The following is a 17,263-nucleotide window of genomic DNA, read 5'->3' on the forward strand; positions in this document are numbered from 1 at the left end:
AACGCCGTATGCGCACATGGTTAATTCCCATGTCGGTGCAGCTTGTGCGTCTCAATTTTTAGCGCTCTTTGACTGCTTAGGTGCTATACGTAGCCCGGTAAGCCTCCATTGTTCCCCCAAGCTTCAGCCGGGGTGCCCACATTTTTTAGAGGAGGCAATTCGACGGTAGGAGGAAACATTTTCCAATCATTTTGTATGTTTTCAAGTTCTCTTTTCTTTTAATCCTCCCCCCCCTCCTCTCTTCCCTCTTGGGCAATATTTTTTTTTTCTTTGTTGATAGTCTGGCTTCTCGACCACGGCGATATGTTATGGACCCCATGGCCGACGTCTGTTCCTACCGTCCTCTTCGTTTGCGCTTTGCTGGCCTGGTGGTTTATTGAGCCTAAGACGACTCATCTAAACCTGATAGTTGTCATCGGTTGCGTTCTCTTCTACTGGGCTGTAGCACCCGAGCTAGCCCAGGCGACACCCTATCAGATCTACCAGTTTAGCATCCACGCCGCCAAAATACTACGACTCGACGTTTTAGTCTTGTATCATGCCAATATGCTCGTCACTGGTATAGCTGTTGTGTGGTATGTATATTTCTATCCTGTAGCCTGCAGCCTGCAGCTCTCCGTATCTAATACCGTCGCAACATTACAGGTTGGCCCACCGAGCTGTCCAGACCTTAAGAAAGTCCGTCAATGAACTCATCGGCGTTCTTGGTGTCGAGGTACCTGATGCTCCTGATGTCTCGTTGGCTGGGATCCGTGCCGATGCTGCTACGCTCAACTGGACACGTCCGCTGCCTACTCGGCCTGTTGCAAAGTTCACAATACAAGTCAATGGCGTCAATGGTGAGTTATAGAAATGTGGTAGTAGTAATTCCGCACGCTGAATTAACAATTGCTGCTCCAGTTGGCGATTCCGCAAACCAAGAGACGGCTATTACGGTCACGGGTCTAAAGCCAAATCACTTTTACAACGTGCGAGTCATTGCTGTTGGGTATAACAATTTTCAAGCGGGCAGTCGCGTGATACGCCTACGAACATACGGGAGAGATGGTCGTCCTCAACTCGGAGACGGTCGTCTACCGTCCAACTTTGTCCCCGAAGAGCAGCAGTTAGCCATGCCCAGTGATCACGGGGATGAAGATGGAGCTACTAGGGGCTCTGCTGCTGGCGTGGAAACGGCGTCCGTTCCAGATAATTCTGTAGTATCTATACGGGAAGCTAACCCGGCCGTTCTGACTGGCCCAAGACGAAATACCCTAACACGCAAGCATTCGCCTTCTACGACTAGTATGGATCAATCTGTTAAAGATGCCCTAAGTAAAGATTCGGAGGAGTCGTTACAGGAGCTGGGAGAAAAATTTGAGAGTATTCGAAAAGAAATTGACGAGACGCAGGCGCAGATTTCCAAGGATGAGAAAGAGCACAAGGAGTTGATAGATGAGTTGGCGGAGGAGAAAAAGACAAAGAGGCGGATACAGAAGGAGAAAGATGATACGACTGAAAAATTGAAGAGGGAAATGGGCTCGACGGAACGCGCTATGAGAAGCGCGCAGCAACGGAAGTCACAGAAGGAAAAGCTACTAAAGGAAAAGCAAGCCGAACGACAAAAGCTGTATGATGATATAGCAAAATGGGAGAAGGATATTGCCTCGATGCAAAAACGCCAAAGCGCCTTTGAGAAGGACCGGAATACTTGTCAGAAGGAAGGCGATGGCCGAGCTGAAGAGCTACGTGCTGAGATTACCCAGGCACAGGCGAGCCTAGCCCAGGAAGAGATGGAGCTCAAGGAAAAGAGCAAGGAGTTAAAAGAGGCGGAGGAGCAGAGGAAAAAATTACCTGGTGGAGAGGAGAGCGAGGAATGGCGTGAGAAAGACCGTCAGATCAGGAGAGATTGGGAAATCCGCGCCAGGGACTTGCAACGACGGCTCTATGCCGCCAACAGGAAATTACGGATGGTCAGCGATTACGAAACTGTACTCCAGACCCAATTAACGGCAGCGCAACAGTCTGGTCTTCCTTTTATGTATAATCAAGCAAATTCATCAGGGGTTGATTTCGACCTGGGAACGCAAAACCAGCTCAAACGACGAAGCCGGAACAGCAATTCGCTCTCCAATGTAGCCATGCCGTCGCCTGTCTTGCCATTTTCAATGGCAGATCGGCAATATGGAGCGTCAACCACGTTTGGTCCCTCTCGACCTCCTACCATCCCTCCCGGGTTCGCTCAAGGCCCGTACATAGAACACAATCCCGACTTCTCCGGCCTATCCGATGAAGAACGCTTGCGACAACTCACTGGTGGTGCGCCGCTTAGTCCAACGGCAACCTCTTTGTTACCTGCGGGAATGCTTGACGATCTTGTGGACGACGAGCCCCCCAGTCCCAACTCTCGACCGTCCCGCCATAATACATTTGGCTCGGCATTTTCTCCCGAGAACAACCCCCAGTCACCTACTTCTTCAACTCGCTCACTTAGCATCTTTTCTAGCCCTCAAGGTTCCTCTCACCATTTACCATTCTCTCAGTATACTGGTGAAAATAGTGAGCGGCGATCACTCAAGGGAATTAGAGAGCTCAATGCAACCTCATCGCCCATTGCCCCGCCGCCTCAATCTACAAACAGACGGAGCTTCTTACCATGGCTTCACCGTGGCCCTAAGACGACCGAGGAACCGCCAGCTCTAGGGTCTTTGAAATCTGTCCAGACTCAATCATTGCCGCGTTCAGTAGAAGATGGAGACGCTATTCCGACTAGGCGGCGAATTAGTCTTTCGTCTGGTTGGAATGTGTTCAATCGGAACTCTACGGGATCAGAGATCCTAGATACTGGCAGCCCTAGCGCGAGAAGCCTGCATTCGCATCGATTTGGCCTCGCCGCGAACGCCCATAGTATCGGAAGTAACATATTCTCCGAGCGCGATCCAAGCAGCCCTCGGCCCGTTTCTATCGCCTCGTCCGAATTACCTCGTCCATCTACCGAGAACTCTTCCATTTGGACCCGGGGTCCTCAACATAGTCGACTCTGGTCTGCCGATGACAGTCCATGGGCAGCCTCGCGGAATCCATCTAGGCGACCTTCCATTCATGGCTCCCCGTCTGCTCTAAAAACCACCCTAGCTGATGCCGATGACGAAATTCTTGACGACTCTGAATTATTACACGCATTGCCTAGCCAAGTGGGAGTCATTGGCACCAAGCCGTCCTCTAAGACACTGAGCCAACGTCTCAATCCTGCTGCGCCTACTTTCATGGCGGGGTTATTCCGTACCAAACTTGATAAGGAAAAAGAATCGGATAAAGACTTGAGGGACTCAAAAGATAAGGGAAAAGGTAAAGCTCGAGATAAGGACTGGGCTAAGGAGAAGAGGCCTCGTGTTTCCTTATCGTCAGCGTCCGAAGCTGCAGCGCCTTCTATAGATGAGTCGCCATCAGAGTCTCGCAAATCCCGCGACGCATTCAGCATCGGTACACCGTCTGTTACCGAATCGCGCGAGTCACTCACTTTAGATCAGCCGCTATCTAACACTCTTTCTGACCAAGCATTCGCTTTTGGGAATAAAGAACAGGAAAGCGGGTTTAGAAAACTACTACGTAAGGGGAGCTCTTCAAAATTTAGCTTTACATCATCGGTACGCGGTCTGGGGGCTAAGAAGGGTCCAAGCAGCGTCACCAACTCTGATAAAAACGCATCAGTCGAACGTAGCAGCTTTGATGAATATGCGGAAGACAGCAGCGGTAGTGGCCCTGGATTGTCTCTTGGTCGTAGTTATGAAAGCCTCCACAGCAGCCCCTCTCTGGGACCTACGAGCGTGAGCAGACATGCTAAAGATAAGTCAGTCAGCTGGGGTTCACGGTTCGCGATTAAGAAAAAGACGGGTAAAGAAAAGGAGAGTCTAGACCTTGAGAGAGAAGAATCTGCGCCGAATACACCTGTGCTGGAGTAAGCTGTTGGGTGAAAACGGTTATGTGTTTTTGACAGTTGGGAAAAAGCGGATGTAGCGACAAGCTATAGCTACAGAATTCATCAGCGCCTGAACTATTTATTCTAAGAATCTCCGAAGTAAATGCTCATGTGTAATGACATATAAGCAAAAAATATACAGTATATCTATCCTCTTATAAGATCTAAGAGAACCAAGCTACCTATAATTTATTATCTCTTATTTGCATATTTACGGATGATCCGATGTTAGCATAGTTATAGTAGGCGGTGAAATATGGCAAAATTAATTAATGCAATTATAGAGCTACGGAGCTTCGCCGATCTCACCACCACAATCGATACGATCAATACGACCGAACGATGAGTTAAATAAGATCGGTAGCTCAAAATATTTCAACATATAGAGAGCATATAATGCTAAAGTGACAAAAAGAAAAAATATATCATAATATCCCGACGACTTCCAACCTTCTCTCCCTGCCAACAGTCGATAGTCCATGGCCGCCGCAATGGCAGCTCAACAACCTCCGATAGCCCCCGGCGGCAGCAGCAGTAGTCGTAGTACAAGGAAGACAGAAGATATAAGCCTGCCAATGCCTTCCCGTAACCCGCTACCGCTATCAGCAAGTCAAGAAGCGCAGGTTCGAGAGATGTTCAACCAGCGCGTGCGGGATCAGTGCGCAGACGAGATTAAAGGTTAGTTCTACTCTTTCTACGTATTTCTTCACCTAGGTACATAGCAATTCGATGAATAAAGTCGAACCGTACTTCCTAATAACATACTTACCTATCCTTGATATACATATGAACTCAATACTAACACCATCGGCAGCCTTCGCAGACTGCGCACGGAACCGAACCCTAACGATCGCCTTCGCATGCCGGGACGCCTCGCGACGCATGAACGGATGCATGCTAACGTACGCGACGCCCGAAGAACACGACCGCGCGCGGGAGCAATGGTTCGCCCAGCGACAACAGCGCGCCCGCGAGCGCGAGCAGAAAGAGCGTCGGAAACTCGAGCAGGAGGCTTTCCATCGCGAGTGGTGGGGCTTGCCCCAGCGAGACCCGGAGGACGTCAAGAAGGAGCTGGAGAAGCTGGGGAGGGCGGAGAGGATCGGTGGGCAGACTAGGAGAAGACCGGCGGAGGAGGGAGGGGAGGGGAGGCGGTGAGAAGAGGTGGGGAAGGGGGGAGAGGGAGGATGTGTATGTGTATAGGTATAGGTACGTGGTGTATATGCATCTCCGGCGTTTACTGGCGGGATAAACTTGTTAATGAGTTCGAGGTTTGGTTCTGAGATGCTTCTCTGCAACGTTTTGTGTACCTCGTGAAAAAAGAAAAGGGGGGGTTAATAGACAATACACAGTCCAAGATTAACAACTACTAGCACAAGCCTATATGATACTACGACGGGGCTTACGAATTATAAAGAGAACTTTTCTATGTCAATATGTCAACTTCAATCATATGGCATTATTATGGAATACATCACAACGCGGAAAAAGGAATTTCAGCTATGACTCTCGGCCCACGCTATTTTTATTCATTACAGCTCAACTACTCTTGCGAAATTTTCGAGTGATTTCTCTACCGACGGTCTTTTTGTCTACATTGTCCCATAACGCCAACCTATCTTTTCCTTTTATTGTGGAAATCACATCGCTGCAACCTATATGTCGGTCAATCGATCTAGTTTTCTAGTGCCTCCTTGGGTAGCGTCGCCACCTTCTCCTGGAACAGCTTGTAAGCACCGGCCCACACCGGGTTGTTCTTCCAGTCGTTTAGCTTGAGAAGATACGGCAGTAGATCATTGCTGAACGACTCGGAAGATTCCCGAGGTAGCAAGCTGGGTAAGTGGTCAATGCTGATGACGCTCAGAGGAGGGTTCTCTAGTCCCTCGACAGGTACTGTAGGTTCGGTGAATGTTGTGGCAACAGTGTAGATGGGGACTATAGTACACGTCAGTATTGAGTATAGTTGATAGAGGACTCGATTTCAGGGAACATTGACTCACCAGGGTTGTAAGGGTTCGTTGTGTCAGCCGAGACATCGCACACGACACTCAATTGACGTCCAGGAGCCTTCAGCGAGTCCAAGTTGACGAAGTGGGGGATCTTAGATGACAGGTAGATGCAGTTTACAAAAATGTCGCTCTCGGCAATCTCCTTGAAAGGACCACCCTTGGCCGTCTCGGCTAAGTCCCACTTGAGGATCTGATCAGTGGGCACGCCGACCTTGAGGCACAAATCAACCGCGCCACGACCGCATCGACCCAGCGCACCGATTACGATGACCCTAGGTAATTTTCCAGCCTTAGCCTGTCCCGCAGCCAGATCTTTCTTGATATCAGCGACTAGCGCGTCCTCATTAGGATAACTCTCAACGCCGGGGAGAGGCTCGCCCGGATGTGTCAGTTGCCAAGCCCAGTTCTTGATAGCCAGAGCGCTGCCGCTAAATCCAGCCTGGTATCCAAAGGCTGCTACACGACGTCCCGTCTCGGGCTCCTGGAGAAACTCGAGATCGAGAAGGGTGCCACTACCGCGAGGGAAGCGGGCAAGGACTTCTTCCCAGCCTCGTTGTTGCTTGTAGCAGTGTGCAAAGTGAATAAATACGTGCTTTAGAGGGACTATATAATTGAATAGAAATTAGCACCGAACTAATTGTTGAAATATCCGAACCCTAACTTGATTCAACTTACATTTCTCTTCGGGGAGCTCCTTAAGACCAACAATAATATGGTCTTCAGGTGCCTCCCGCCAGCTTCCGGTAGGAACTAATGTAGCTCCCACGGCGCTGAACTCTTCATCATCGAAGATTCGGACAGGACTCTTCTCGACATTGACGACGTAACCAGCATCGATCAAGGCCTTAGTTGTGGTGGGGGTGAGTGCAGAGCGGTGCTCAAGAGGCTTGTCCTCTGAGCGTAGATGTAGGATTGTTGGAGCCATTTTGGGTTCTTATAGAATCAATTGAGTCGAATGAGTAAAGTTTTACCACTCACGATACCTATTATTCTATGTAAATAGATAGATAATAAATAGTCAACTTTACTATCACTTAGAATAGGTGATGCTATGGCGGGGCAACGATAAGTGATAAAGTAAGTGGGTATTGGTGGGATGATTCACAATTCTAAAATTTCACCGCCGATGTCGCCTGGTTTGATACGCTAATCCTAAAGGAGGATAGGTCCCGGTGTACTGGGTAGGGGTTAACTCAGGGGTCTTTTATATGAAATTATAATCACGTAACCTCCGACTTAACGTTATTTACGATTAATACAAACCACAAATATCGTTAACTATCTATTAGTCGATCCAATACCATACAAGCCATTTTCTCTTTTCTAGCCAATCCCTATGTACCAATCCTAAAAATAGTCGAGGCATAAGACGGAGCATCGAGGATAGGACAACTGCCATAGTAATGGTCCTACAAAATAGGATTGGGGATATTTCAGGGGAAGTCTCTGTTTTATACCAACTAAACTAAGTTTATGTGTATATAATATAAGGTTGCTAACCACCTTATAAAGAGTTCAACTAGGTTCGTAGTGCACTGGCAGAGTAATCGCACCAACCCCTTGTTTCCTATAGTGCTTTCATTTTTAGGGGGGAGGAAGTTCTTTCCCGGACTTTAAAGCATCAAACAGAAAATAAGCAGGGGAAATTACTTCAAACCTTAAGTACCTATGATTCATACAAGAACTCATTCTTCAACAAAATAAGAAGCACAACTGGTGGTTTCCCTTATAGAAAACCCTATTTCCTTGCTAGTTCTTTCTTCTTTCCTATGTCAGTATGCGTAAAAGGATGGCAGGTGAAATGAACAATTGTAATCTAAAACCACTTAAATCTCTAGCAATATTTTCATTCTTACAGTTTTCCTTTTCCCCTTAACCACGCTTCTGTCAGAATTCTAGATGAGACATCCAGAACAAAGGACATGCTCAGTACCTAACATATGAAGATAGGTAGAGTCTCATAGTTAGGTTAGAGTTCCTTGCGGAACAACGAAGTTGTTTCTTAGCTTCTTGGTCTACCTCGTGACATCCTCCTTAACGATGCTTCTCACTAACAGATAATTTAGGACCGCCAGCGCCAACATGCAAGAAAACGAAGACGAAGACTGACTATGTCAGCATTCAATATGTCTCTCCCCCTATCTATACCCCCAGAACATATTCGCAATACTCGTCACCTCAACTACCGCTGTCACCACAGCCACCATCATCACTATGTCTACTACAACTACTTCATATACTATGGGCGACATGGCTAAGTCTTTCGCCACCGCCACTAATGACGTGATTGGTGCATTCTGGGAGACACCAAGAGTGTGGGTCACTATTCTTATCCTGGGGATATCTTTGCTCAGCTTGCTGGTGGGCTGGTACTGCGGCTCGATGGCCGCAAAGGCTATAGCCTATAGGATGGAAGTACGGGTGGCGAAAAGGCCACGATGAAGGTTGGAGAAAGGGAAAGGGAAAGGAGGCCGGGGAAGCAATGGGAGAGGTGGTGGTCTTGAGGGCTTAAATAGAACAACAACAAAATTAACAACAGTAGCAGTAGTAGTCGCCGCCAGCAATGTAGGAGCAGGAGCAGGAGAAGGAGCAGCATGATTATTGTTATCTGACGGAATTGGTGTGTCAGTAGGGTAAATATCGTTTACAATTTCAAGAACCTGTATATGTTAACTAGAACCGTCCAAAGAGCATCATGAATCACTTCAGTCTCTTTTATTCCCCCGTCGTTTGTTAAGTTTGAACCGTCACGCCTGATTAAGTATCCGTAATGACATACACTGTGAGCTGACCTGTTTCACCAGCTACCTAATGACTACCGAAGTTGCTCATGTCGTGATACCTCGCCCCTAACTGAATACTATATAAACAACCTCTGTTCTCCCATAAAGTCGCTCCATCAATTCCACCACATATAAAACCGAACACCGAGCAACAATCTCAAAACTCGTATAATATTTATAAACCAAGGCGAAAAAACACTACCTTCATACAGTAGTAAAAGTACCATGTCTTACGCTGGTTCTGAAACCTCCGAAGAGGACTCTGTGAGTGACGAATCCAGTTCGTCTTCCGAGGAATACGAGAAGGAACCCGAGGCGGAATCCGATGTGCCCATGGACGATCCTAATGATGCCGATGACGAACAATCATCTTCCGATGCCGATGATGAACAATCATCTTCCGATGACAACTATTCCAATAGCGTGTACAGCTCTCCGGAACCCGATGAGACAGAGGGGGAAATCGTCCAGTGTGAGGAGTGCCACTGCTGGATGCGTGAAGGCCAGAGTCACTACTGTGAACCGGAGGAGAGGGATAAGTACGCTTAAGCTTAGCTATGTATTGGTTTTTTTTTTTTCCTTTTTCTTCTTAGCGATGGGTTTGGGATGAGGTGCTTGCAGCTAATTGCGGAGGGTCACTTGGTTTATATTTGACGGCGGTGATTAACAGTACCCATTGGTTTGCATAAGGCCAAGTCGATGAATAAAACCATTTATCAGACGAAATTGAAGCGAGTGAGTGAGCTCTTAATCACTGTGTAATTGATGACTTTGACTTGGAAGAAGCTGTGTAAGAGTACCTATCTATTTACAGCACACAAAAAATAGGTCTTAAGATTGGCTGGGATGGCTGGCGATACTTGGTAATGACTAAGTTTAATTTCAAACAATATTTAATACATGTCAAACTAAAGATGATGATGGCGATAACATTCACGTCTATTAGTGGTTATGACTTATAAGCTAGGTGGCATCTTATAAAATCACTGGTAGATTTCTTGAGTTGTTATGTTGAGCAAGTGTTTGTGTGCTCCTTGAACGAAGGAAGACTTGATAAATATGGCTATGCAATATCTATGTAATTAACCTATACGTATTTATATTTTATAGGTAAGATGTATAAATGAATTATTAAAGTGTATTATCTCGATACCGGTGCAATTCAGGGGTCGCCCTAAGGGAGCAGGGTTTCAATCACTGCATATTGGGGTGCCTTCAAAATTATTAAATAACAAGTGTATTTATATGTTTATATCTTGTTATTAGTATAATTTACCTTTTCCTTCTCGATATTCATAAGTGATCTGTCAGAAATGTTGCGCTACCAATATTATCAGCAGGCTTTCACTCGCCTTATATAGGGGGTAATCTGAACTCTAAGGTAGGTGATCACATTGATGCCGTTACTTCGTTTGGGCAGTATAGAATCATGTTGACCGAGTTATTTCCACTACCTCTTACATCATCTTTATTCAATTGGTTGTGTCGTATACACGTGCGAACTGTCATGCAATTGGCTGCTGGTACGATAATGCTCAAGTAAGACTAAGATGTTGCCCTTAGTTTTCTTGGCCAGACTAGAGTGAGGGTCATATTCTATGGGCTCTGACCGCCTAAGAACTATCACTTCCTATTTCTGTATATAGGTTGGTGGCTTTTCGAACAATTTCTTATTTATCACTTTCTAGGACCTTTCTTCTCACCTTACTAGAGAGTTATACACTTCTGCTAAACTATATTAACCTATGCATCTTTGTCTTAACCATACAAGTTTATAAGTAATATATAGTCGTAAGTATCTAATTACTAATCTAACAAATGTCTGATATTTCACAATCCGCGATCGCAAACCTAGAGAAGGCCGGGTTAGGGGATATCTTATACAAGCCCGAGCAAAAGCCTTACGAAGAACGAATTGCCTCGTACTGGTCTCTCACCGCACAACTGAAGCCATGGGCTATCATCCAGCCTCGAACTACGAAAGAAGTTTCTAAGACCTTAGAGACTCTGGTCAATACTACTGATTGCAATTTCGCAATTCGAAGGTTAGAAAAGTCCTACAGAGGAGGTTTATGGATATTCTATCTTATAAACTAGAAAGACCTAAAGTACCGTGATATTGACACAAATTTGTGGGATAGTGGCGGCCATATGGCATGGGCCGGCTCTAACAATATTGAAGCCGGCATCACCATCGATCTCGGTCTTATGACAACAACGACCTATAACCCAGAGACCAAGATCGCATCTATTCAACCAGGAAGCAGATGGGCAGATGTATATACGGAGCTTGAAAAGCGTAAGAAATCTTATGAATTTTCTCATGTTGAAAATTTAAAACTGATAAGAAACTATAGATGGAGTCATGGTTGCTGGTGGCAGAGAAGGCCTAGTTGGCGTTGGAGGTCTTCTAACTGGTGGTGGCAAGACTTTTTATACCTGTCGCTATGGGTTCGCGTGCGGTTTGTGGCTCCCCATCATTCTATTTCTGTAGTCTTTGGTAGTTGGAACCGGAGTAGAATTCGCTAACAGTGCAGCTTTAGATCAGGTCATTAATTACGAAGTCGTCTTAGCTGACGGTAGTGTTGTGGAGGCCAATAGGGAAACAAATCCAGACCTCTTTTTAGTATTGAAAGGCGGTTCCAATAATTTTGGCATAGTCACTCGATTTGACATGACAACATTTAATGCAAGAAATATCTGGGATGGAAATATTACCTTTCCCAAATCGGCTACCGATACGCTCGTTGAAGCGTTCGTTGACTTCACGAAGAATCTTGCGTTGAATCCGGATGATCATATCCTAGCAATGTGGACAATTCTATCTCAGACAAAGGATCATTTCATCACTATGGTATTGACTAATCTCGATGGCGTTGAAAATAGTAAATCCCTGCAAAAATTCTTGACTGCCCCGGGTGGTCAGGGGAACATGACAACGACTACAGTAGCTAAAAAGCTAGTCGACTTCCTCGTACCTTCAGGAAAACAGTAAGTTAAGAGATATGAATTAGTAATGCTGTGATGCTACTTAAATCATGGTTTATTGACTAATATATCTCATTAGCGATACTTGGTTTACACTTACCTTCAAGCTTGACGCTAGGATTATCAAGAAGGCGGCCGAAGTATTTGAAAGTCTAGCCTCGGAATTGAAGAGGCAGATTCCCGATGGGAACTTTTACATCTCGATGGTGTTGCAACCACTTCCAACTTCATTTTCACGCCACTCTGTGGCCCGGGGAGGTAATATGTTTGGGATTGAGCGTTTACAAGATGACTGCGTCCTTTTGGTGGCAGCTGTCGAGGTTGAGACCCCTGAAATATCATCTCAGGTCGGATTTCCTGCCCTAAAAGCAGCCATCGCCGAGATCAAATCATATGCTAGGTCACTCAACAGTGATATTGAGTTTTTGTACCTAAACTATTGTGACGGGTCGCAAAACCCTTTCAGCACCTATGGAAAGGAAAATATCAAGAAGATGAAAGAGGCCGCAGCGAAGTATGACCCCACAGGGGTTTTTCAGACCAGAGTTCCGGGAGGGTTCAAGATCTCAAAGGTGTAATAAGAACTTAATAGTGCCTAGTTGATACTGCGTCGAGTGAAATAGTCGTGTTTTGAACCTTAACAAGTCGCGAAATATACTCTTTCTATTCACAGTGATATAATTAGGCGTAATATAACCAAGATTATCATAAACTCTAATTAATGCCTAGACCTTTGAGAGCACAGTTCAGAATGCGTTCTAAGAACTTCTCAATATAGTCGACATCGTGATAACGTGTATCAAACACCGCAGAAAGCTCAATCTTTCCATCCCAGGTCGCCAGGAATACGGCTACGCCAGCGCCGATTGGTTCGCTAGCTGCCCAGACACTTATCAGCTCAAAGGGGCCATGGCTTGGTGACACAATTGAAGCGATATTACCGATCGAGGAAAGCGGCACTGGACAGAAAGGAGTTTCCGATACGGCATGGGGATCCGAACCCGGCGGAGCCGTAAAACTTTTAAATACCATTGGAGAAAATATGACATTTTCATCTCTAGGGGAGGCTGGCCGAACGGTGTTGAAGTAATCCCGTACTTCGATTGTAATTTTAGAGAATTGATCTACGTTACCCCTATTCCCCGTGTCCGTTGAAGCTGGGACAACTAAATCTACACCTAGCGCCTGAGCAGAGACGGTATGATATGCAGCTGCTGCATGCTCAGGCGTGTTATAGGGATAGCGGCAATGTGAACGTAGATTGACCATACTCTGATTGGCGTAGCGAACAGTGTATGGTTGCTCTTTGCGAGGTTGCAATTCGGAGAGGGCTAACGCTAAAGCCGACGTGAAGACATGAGTAACGCTCACTCCAGAAGCGATGGCTTTGCAGCTATGAAGAATGTTATCTGTAGTAGCTTTGGAAACCGAGAGTGCAACGCGCTGCCTTTTCTCATGTTGTGAAATAGTAGGATTAGAACTTGAGGGTAAACTAAGGAGACCGGGATGAGTGTAGATCATCCTGTTATGAGTCTGGATCTCTTCGAAACGCTTTACTTGGGATTCAGTAAACGACTTTGGAGTTTCTGTAACAAACTGAAGGCATGGGGAAAGTCTTTCATGTTCATTGCCCCACGCTGGTAAGGTATACTGAGCCCCTTTTTTATAAGCGAGAGCAGCGTGTTTGAATAGGTTATTGAGTAGCTGAAGAACGCCAATACCGTCTGTAATATCGTGGGGACTTCTTAAGAAGAGATGCCTATGGTGATTGTCCTTCTCCTTGGACCTAACGAGAAATAAGGTCGAAAGCTCAAAGGAGGCAGATGTGTGGTTGAACCATTGCAATGGCGCCCCTTCGACATCGATAACTTTGAACGTCGAATCTAACCATCGCTTCTCTTCTTCCTTGTTCTCGAATTTAGAATATGCTCTTTTCCATCGGGTACCGTCCTTACTACGCTCAACACGAGAGCGTAGGGTCGGATGATCGTAGTGGAGAGTTGCCCAAGCTTTCCGTAAAGCATTTTCAATGCGGCGATCTTCATCTTCTTCAGTCGTTACAATATCAGAGGACTTAATGATAAAAGATGCGCAACTGGTGACAGGATAACAGCCTTCTCCGTTCCTGATAGATAAGTTGTAAAACCCCTCGCACTCATCGATCTCCCGCTCCCAGGTTCCATGCGGAGACTTCGTCCATTGAAGACGATGATAATGGGTCTCAGGAGAAGCCATAGGAAGAAAAAAATATAGGGGATATATATACTCTAAGCTCTACAATAAGCGCTGAAGATGCAGATGAACGAATTGCGAGATGATACAAGAGATACTATAATAGATTTAGATCTAAAGGAAGATATATAATCATAAAATAACGAGACATTTGCTCGTTAAATATAAGACGCGTCTACAACGCGTAGTCAATAAAACCAACCCGAGTCTTCCACGCAAGCACGTGATATTTCGGAATTGGGGGGTCCCGTTTGATGAATGTGAAGAGCGTTTAAAGCATGTCTGATACGCTTATAATTGTAGCATAATGCAGTTGGAGAGAAACAACTTTTACAAGAGCCACTCATCAAGCAGACAACCCCGGAAAAATACATATACTTGTGAGTCATTAATATGGCTTAGCGATGTTACCTCGCGTAGAAGTAATTTTATTTCAATTGCAGGTGAAAGGGTTTGATGTTAGTGTTAGAATCATCTCTTTTCTCGAGTACGAACCCGAATACGTCTCCTACATTTGAGTTGGTGACAAGCCTATCTTACAATAGATACTCTCTGCACATTTCCTCGGAGAGAAAGTAACTCCCCGAGACCGATAATTCTAAATGAGGGGTAGGCATATTTTATATATGAGATTTAAGGGGGATTTTCTTCAACAAGGATATATCAAATAGGACATGACTTCCTCTCGTCAACTAATGCAATATTGAATATATGACACGACCACGTCTACAAAATTCATCGCATTTCCAACCACTATAGTGTCACCCACAACGAAGGGAAAACCATATACCTCATTTAACCCTTGGTGGTAGATCCGATGTCACCCCATCGAATATTAGAAAAGATGACATGCGTGTCGGGATGCTGAGCCTGAATGTTAGAGGGAGTACTCTCTTGAATATTGCAGGGTCCATTGTTGCCAGCGTCGAGCCAAGACATCTGCTGTGCTGCGTCGTTCCAGATACTCATCGCCAATACCACTATGAGGTATAAGTCAACCATATACGTTTCAAGAAGGCAGTTATTACTTACTTCCTCGTCCCAAAGCTTGGCCCATACCAGAAAGCCCACCAGCCCCGTCATTGCAGCTGCCGATGGAACCCCCATTGATCTGCTTTCCATTCTGGATGTAGGTACGGGTTATTTGTGTCAACGTGCCGCTACCAACGAATTGTGTTACAGCTGTGAATGGCTTGCTCGTGTCAACAGAGCCTCCAGTTGCCCAGAGATTACGCTGGCCGCTGGCGTATGGATTGTATCCGCAGCCGGCTTTGTCGCAGTTGTTCCCGCTGCATGGGTGTGGCGTCATTGCCGTAGCCTTCGCATTGGCTTCGAGAATATCCATCTCGTTACAGCAATAGCCCTGGCATTGAGCGTCACAGTAACCTTGGCCAGCCGCCGCGCCGCCCGATGATCCCCCACCGTCAGCCTTCATCTCCGAGAGATAGAAGGCTCCATTCTCTCCGCAGGGGACGGCTGAGTAGTCGACATCCACGGAAAGCTCCTGGTTGAGGAGGTTCATCATAACGTATTCTCCTTCGGCGTCTAGGAGGTATATGCGCGGAGATGCGGGGTTGAGCGCGCCACCCGAATTGACGTAGTGATATAGTGTCACGGCGTCATCTGAGGTAGAAACTCCCATAGCAGCATAATCAGCCGCTGTTCTTGAGCCAGCAGAACCTTGGGCATATTTTGAATCCTTATCTAGAACGACAGAGGTATTCTGCTGAACGCAACCTCCTGATGTGGTGCATTTCCAAGTTATTAAAGGAGGATGCTCCTCGGAGCTTTGAGCGATAGCTACCCCGGTTAGTAACGAGCTTGCTAGGCCAGCGTAGAGAAGTTTGAAAGACATTTCGTAGTGTATAAGCTATCCAGCACCTCACGAGTTCGTGACTAAGATTAAAACAGCACAGAATAGGAGAAAGATCCTCACATTATGTACTTACCAATTGATTCCTTTTAATCAACCACTGCCTCTATGTAAGAGGAATACCTCCGCATTTTCTCATCTATTTAGGCTTGGTGTTTGAGAATTGTAGATATGCCGGCCCACCGGGACCATTCAGCTCAAAAACCGGAATATGCGAGGAGATTGTAACAAATTACGGCTGAATGATAGCTGTAACGGCATATATTCGGGAAATACCCTCCGCATATTTACTCCTTACGGCAACCACACCTATTACGTCGACAAGTATTATTCATTGATACTATTAGATATTCGCTTTATAAATCTAGCTGGTTTACAAAGTCGAGTATCTATAGATATACAGTCTGCGGATAGGCTGGCTACCTACCTTTTGAAAATCTAAACTGTTAGCTGATGTTAAAGTCCTAAATAAATGGCACATTGTCGCGAATAAACTATTAATAGTTGGATTAGAATTGATATATGCGCAAGATCCTTTTGTTTGTTAAAATGGCGCAATAGTATACAATAACAATCTTAAACCAACAGCTTATAGTTGTGACAGATGTAGTCTTAACCCTATAAGTGGAGCTAATCAGGAGCAGGCATGGAGCAGGCATAGATCTACCATACCTCTTATAACGGAAGCGTTTACATATACGAAAATATGTAAACTTGGAAAGGGGGTTTCATGATATCGTGTAGTAATAAGTATCTAAGTATCAGCTTGTGCTTAATGTAGAATATTCTTGTTCAGAAAGAAGTCGGGAAATAATTGGTCTGTTATACATAGAACTATGTACCACCTATCTATGATTGGACCACCAGGCACTACACCTGCGCTCTATTTTTCCGTCTCGATTGGCCTAATACATATGTCTGTCATACATTGGAGTGTATTCCTATTTGTTGAAAATAGAGTATAGTTTTCTAAAGCCCCTAGCTTTAATGATGTCTGAAATATATCTTATATAACCGATTCCAACGTTGAGAATTCTACACAGGTGCCTTAGTATGTATCGTGATATGCACCATCATTTACTATAGTTCGTATATAAGAAATATATCCAATGGTGAGAAATTGTTTCTTATCTTATTCCAATATGTGTTTATTTGTCTGAGCTATCTCCCTGTTGAGCCGATTTAGGGGCGTCCGTTGCTTATTTTATAGTTAGCTAATGCTAGTTAATATGCTAAAGGGGGCAATATTGCTGACTTTCTGGTTTACCTAGCGCTTGAGCTGTATTTTCAATGTCTTTCTCCATGCGCTCTCGGGAATCTTTAACGGCCAAGTCCACGTTAGCATTTCTGTCGGGGAGCATGACGTTCCTATTTCCAGAATCCAGCGGCTCTTTGATAAAGTCATCTAGACGTGGGTGAATTG

The 17,263-nt window shown here is 45.4% G+C and overlaps 7 protein-coding genes across 7 annotated transcripts; 4 read left to right on the forward strand and 3 right to left on the reverse strand.

Moving 5' to 3' along the window:
- Positions 1–303: 303 nt before the first annotated feature.
- GL218_06062 (uncharacterized protein) lies at positions 304–3,941 on the forward strand (the record flags this gene model as incomplete). Its single annotated transcript, XM_033582759.1, has 3 exons — positions 304–575; positions 646–839; positions 901–3,941. 3 exons carry the CDS (start codon positions 304–306, stop codon positions 3,939–3,941), a joined length of 3,507 nt encoding a protein of 1,168 aa, XP_033434154.1.
- Positions 3,942–4,449: 508 nt separating this feature from the next.
- GL218_06063 (uncharacterized protein) lies at positions 4,450–5,113 on the forward strand (the record flags this gene model as incomplete). The annotated part of the gene is made up of 2 exons (XM_033582760.1): positions 4,450–4,636; positions 4,773–5,113. 2 exons carry the CDS (start codon positions 4,450–4,452, stop codon positions 5,111–5,113), a joined length of 528 nt encoding a protein of 175 aa, XP_033434155.1.
- Positions 5,114–5,630: 517 nt separating this feature from the next.
- On the reverse strand, positions 5,631–6,889 carry GL218_06064 (Saccharopine dehydrogenase [NAD(+), L-lysine-forming]; the record flags this gene model as incomplete). Its single annotated transcript, XM_033582761.1, has 3 exons — positions 5,631–5,890; positions 5,956–6,567; positions 6,640–6,889. 3 exons carry the CDS (start codon positions 6,887–6,889, stop codon positions 5,631–5,633), a joined length of 1,122 nt encoding a protein of 373 aa, XP_033434148.1.
- A 2,083-nt stretch (positions 6,890–8,972) lies between these two features.
- Positions 8,973–9,296, forward strand: GL218_06065 (uncharacterized protein; the record flags this gene model as incomplete). The annotated part of the gene is made up of 1 exon (XM_033582762.1): positions 8,973–9,296. One exon carries the CDS (start codon positions 8,973–8,975, stop codon positions 9,294–9,296), a length of 324 nt encoding a protein of 107 aa, XP_033434149.1.
- Positions 9,297–10,565: 1,269 nt separating this feature from the next.
- GL218_06066 (Bifunctional solanapyrone synthase) lies at positions 10,566–12,313 on the forward strand (the record flags this gene model as incomplete). Its single annotated transcript, XM_033582763.1, has 5 exons — positions 10,566–10,792; positions 10,889–11,046; positions 11,105–11,209; positions 11,291–11,738; positions 11,815–12,313. The coding sequence occupies 5 exons, from the start codon at positions 10,566–10,568 to the stop codon at positions 12,311–12,313; spliced, it is 1,437 nt and encodes a 478-aa protein (XP_033434150.1).
- A 136-nt stretch (positions 12,314–12,449) lies between these two features.
- Positions 12,450–13,970, reverse strand: GL218_06067 (uncharacterized protein; the record flags this gene model as incomplete). Its single annotated transcript, XM_033582764.1, has 1 exon — positions 12,450–13,970. One exon carries the CDS (start codon positions 13,968–13,970, stop codon positions 12,450–12,452), a length of 1,521 nt encoding a protein of 506 aa, XP_033434151.1.
- Positions 13,971–14,762: 792 nt separating this feature from the next.
- Positions 14,763–15,822, reverse strand: GL218_06068 (Glucanase; the record flags this gene model as incomplete). Its single annotated transcript, XM_033582765.1, has 2 exons — positions 14,763–14,947; positions 15,000–15,822. The coding sequence occupies 2 exons, from the start codon at positions 15,820–15,822 to the stop codon at positions 14,763–14,765; spliced, it is 1,008 nt and encodes a 335-aa protein (XP_033434156.1).
- Positions 15,823–17,263: the final 1,441 nt, after the last annotated feature.

This window comes from Daldinia childiae (genome assembly GCF_008694065.1).
Source record: "Daldinia childiae strain JS-1345 chromosome Unknown Scaffold6, whole genome shotgun sequence".
NCBI classification, from domain to species: Eukaryota; Fungi; Ascomycota; class Sordariomycetes; order Xylariales; family Hypoxylaceae; genus Daldinia; species Daldinia childiae.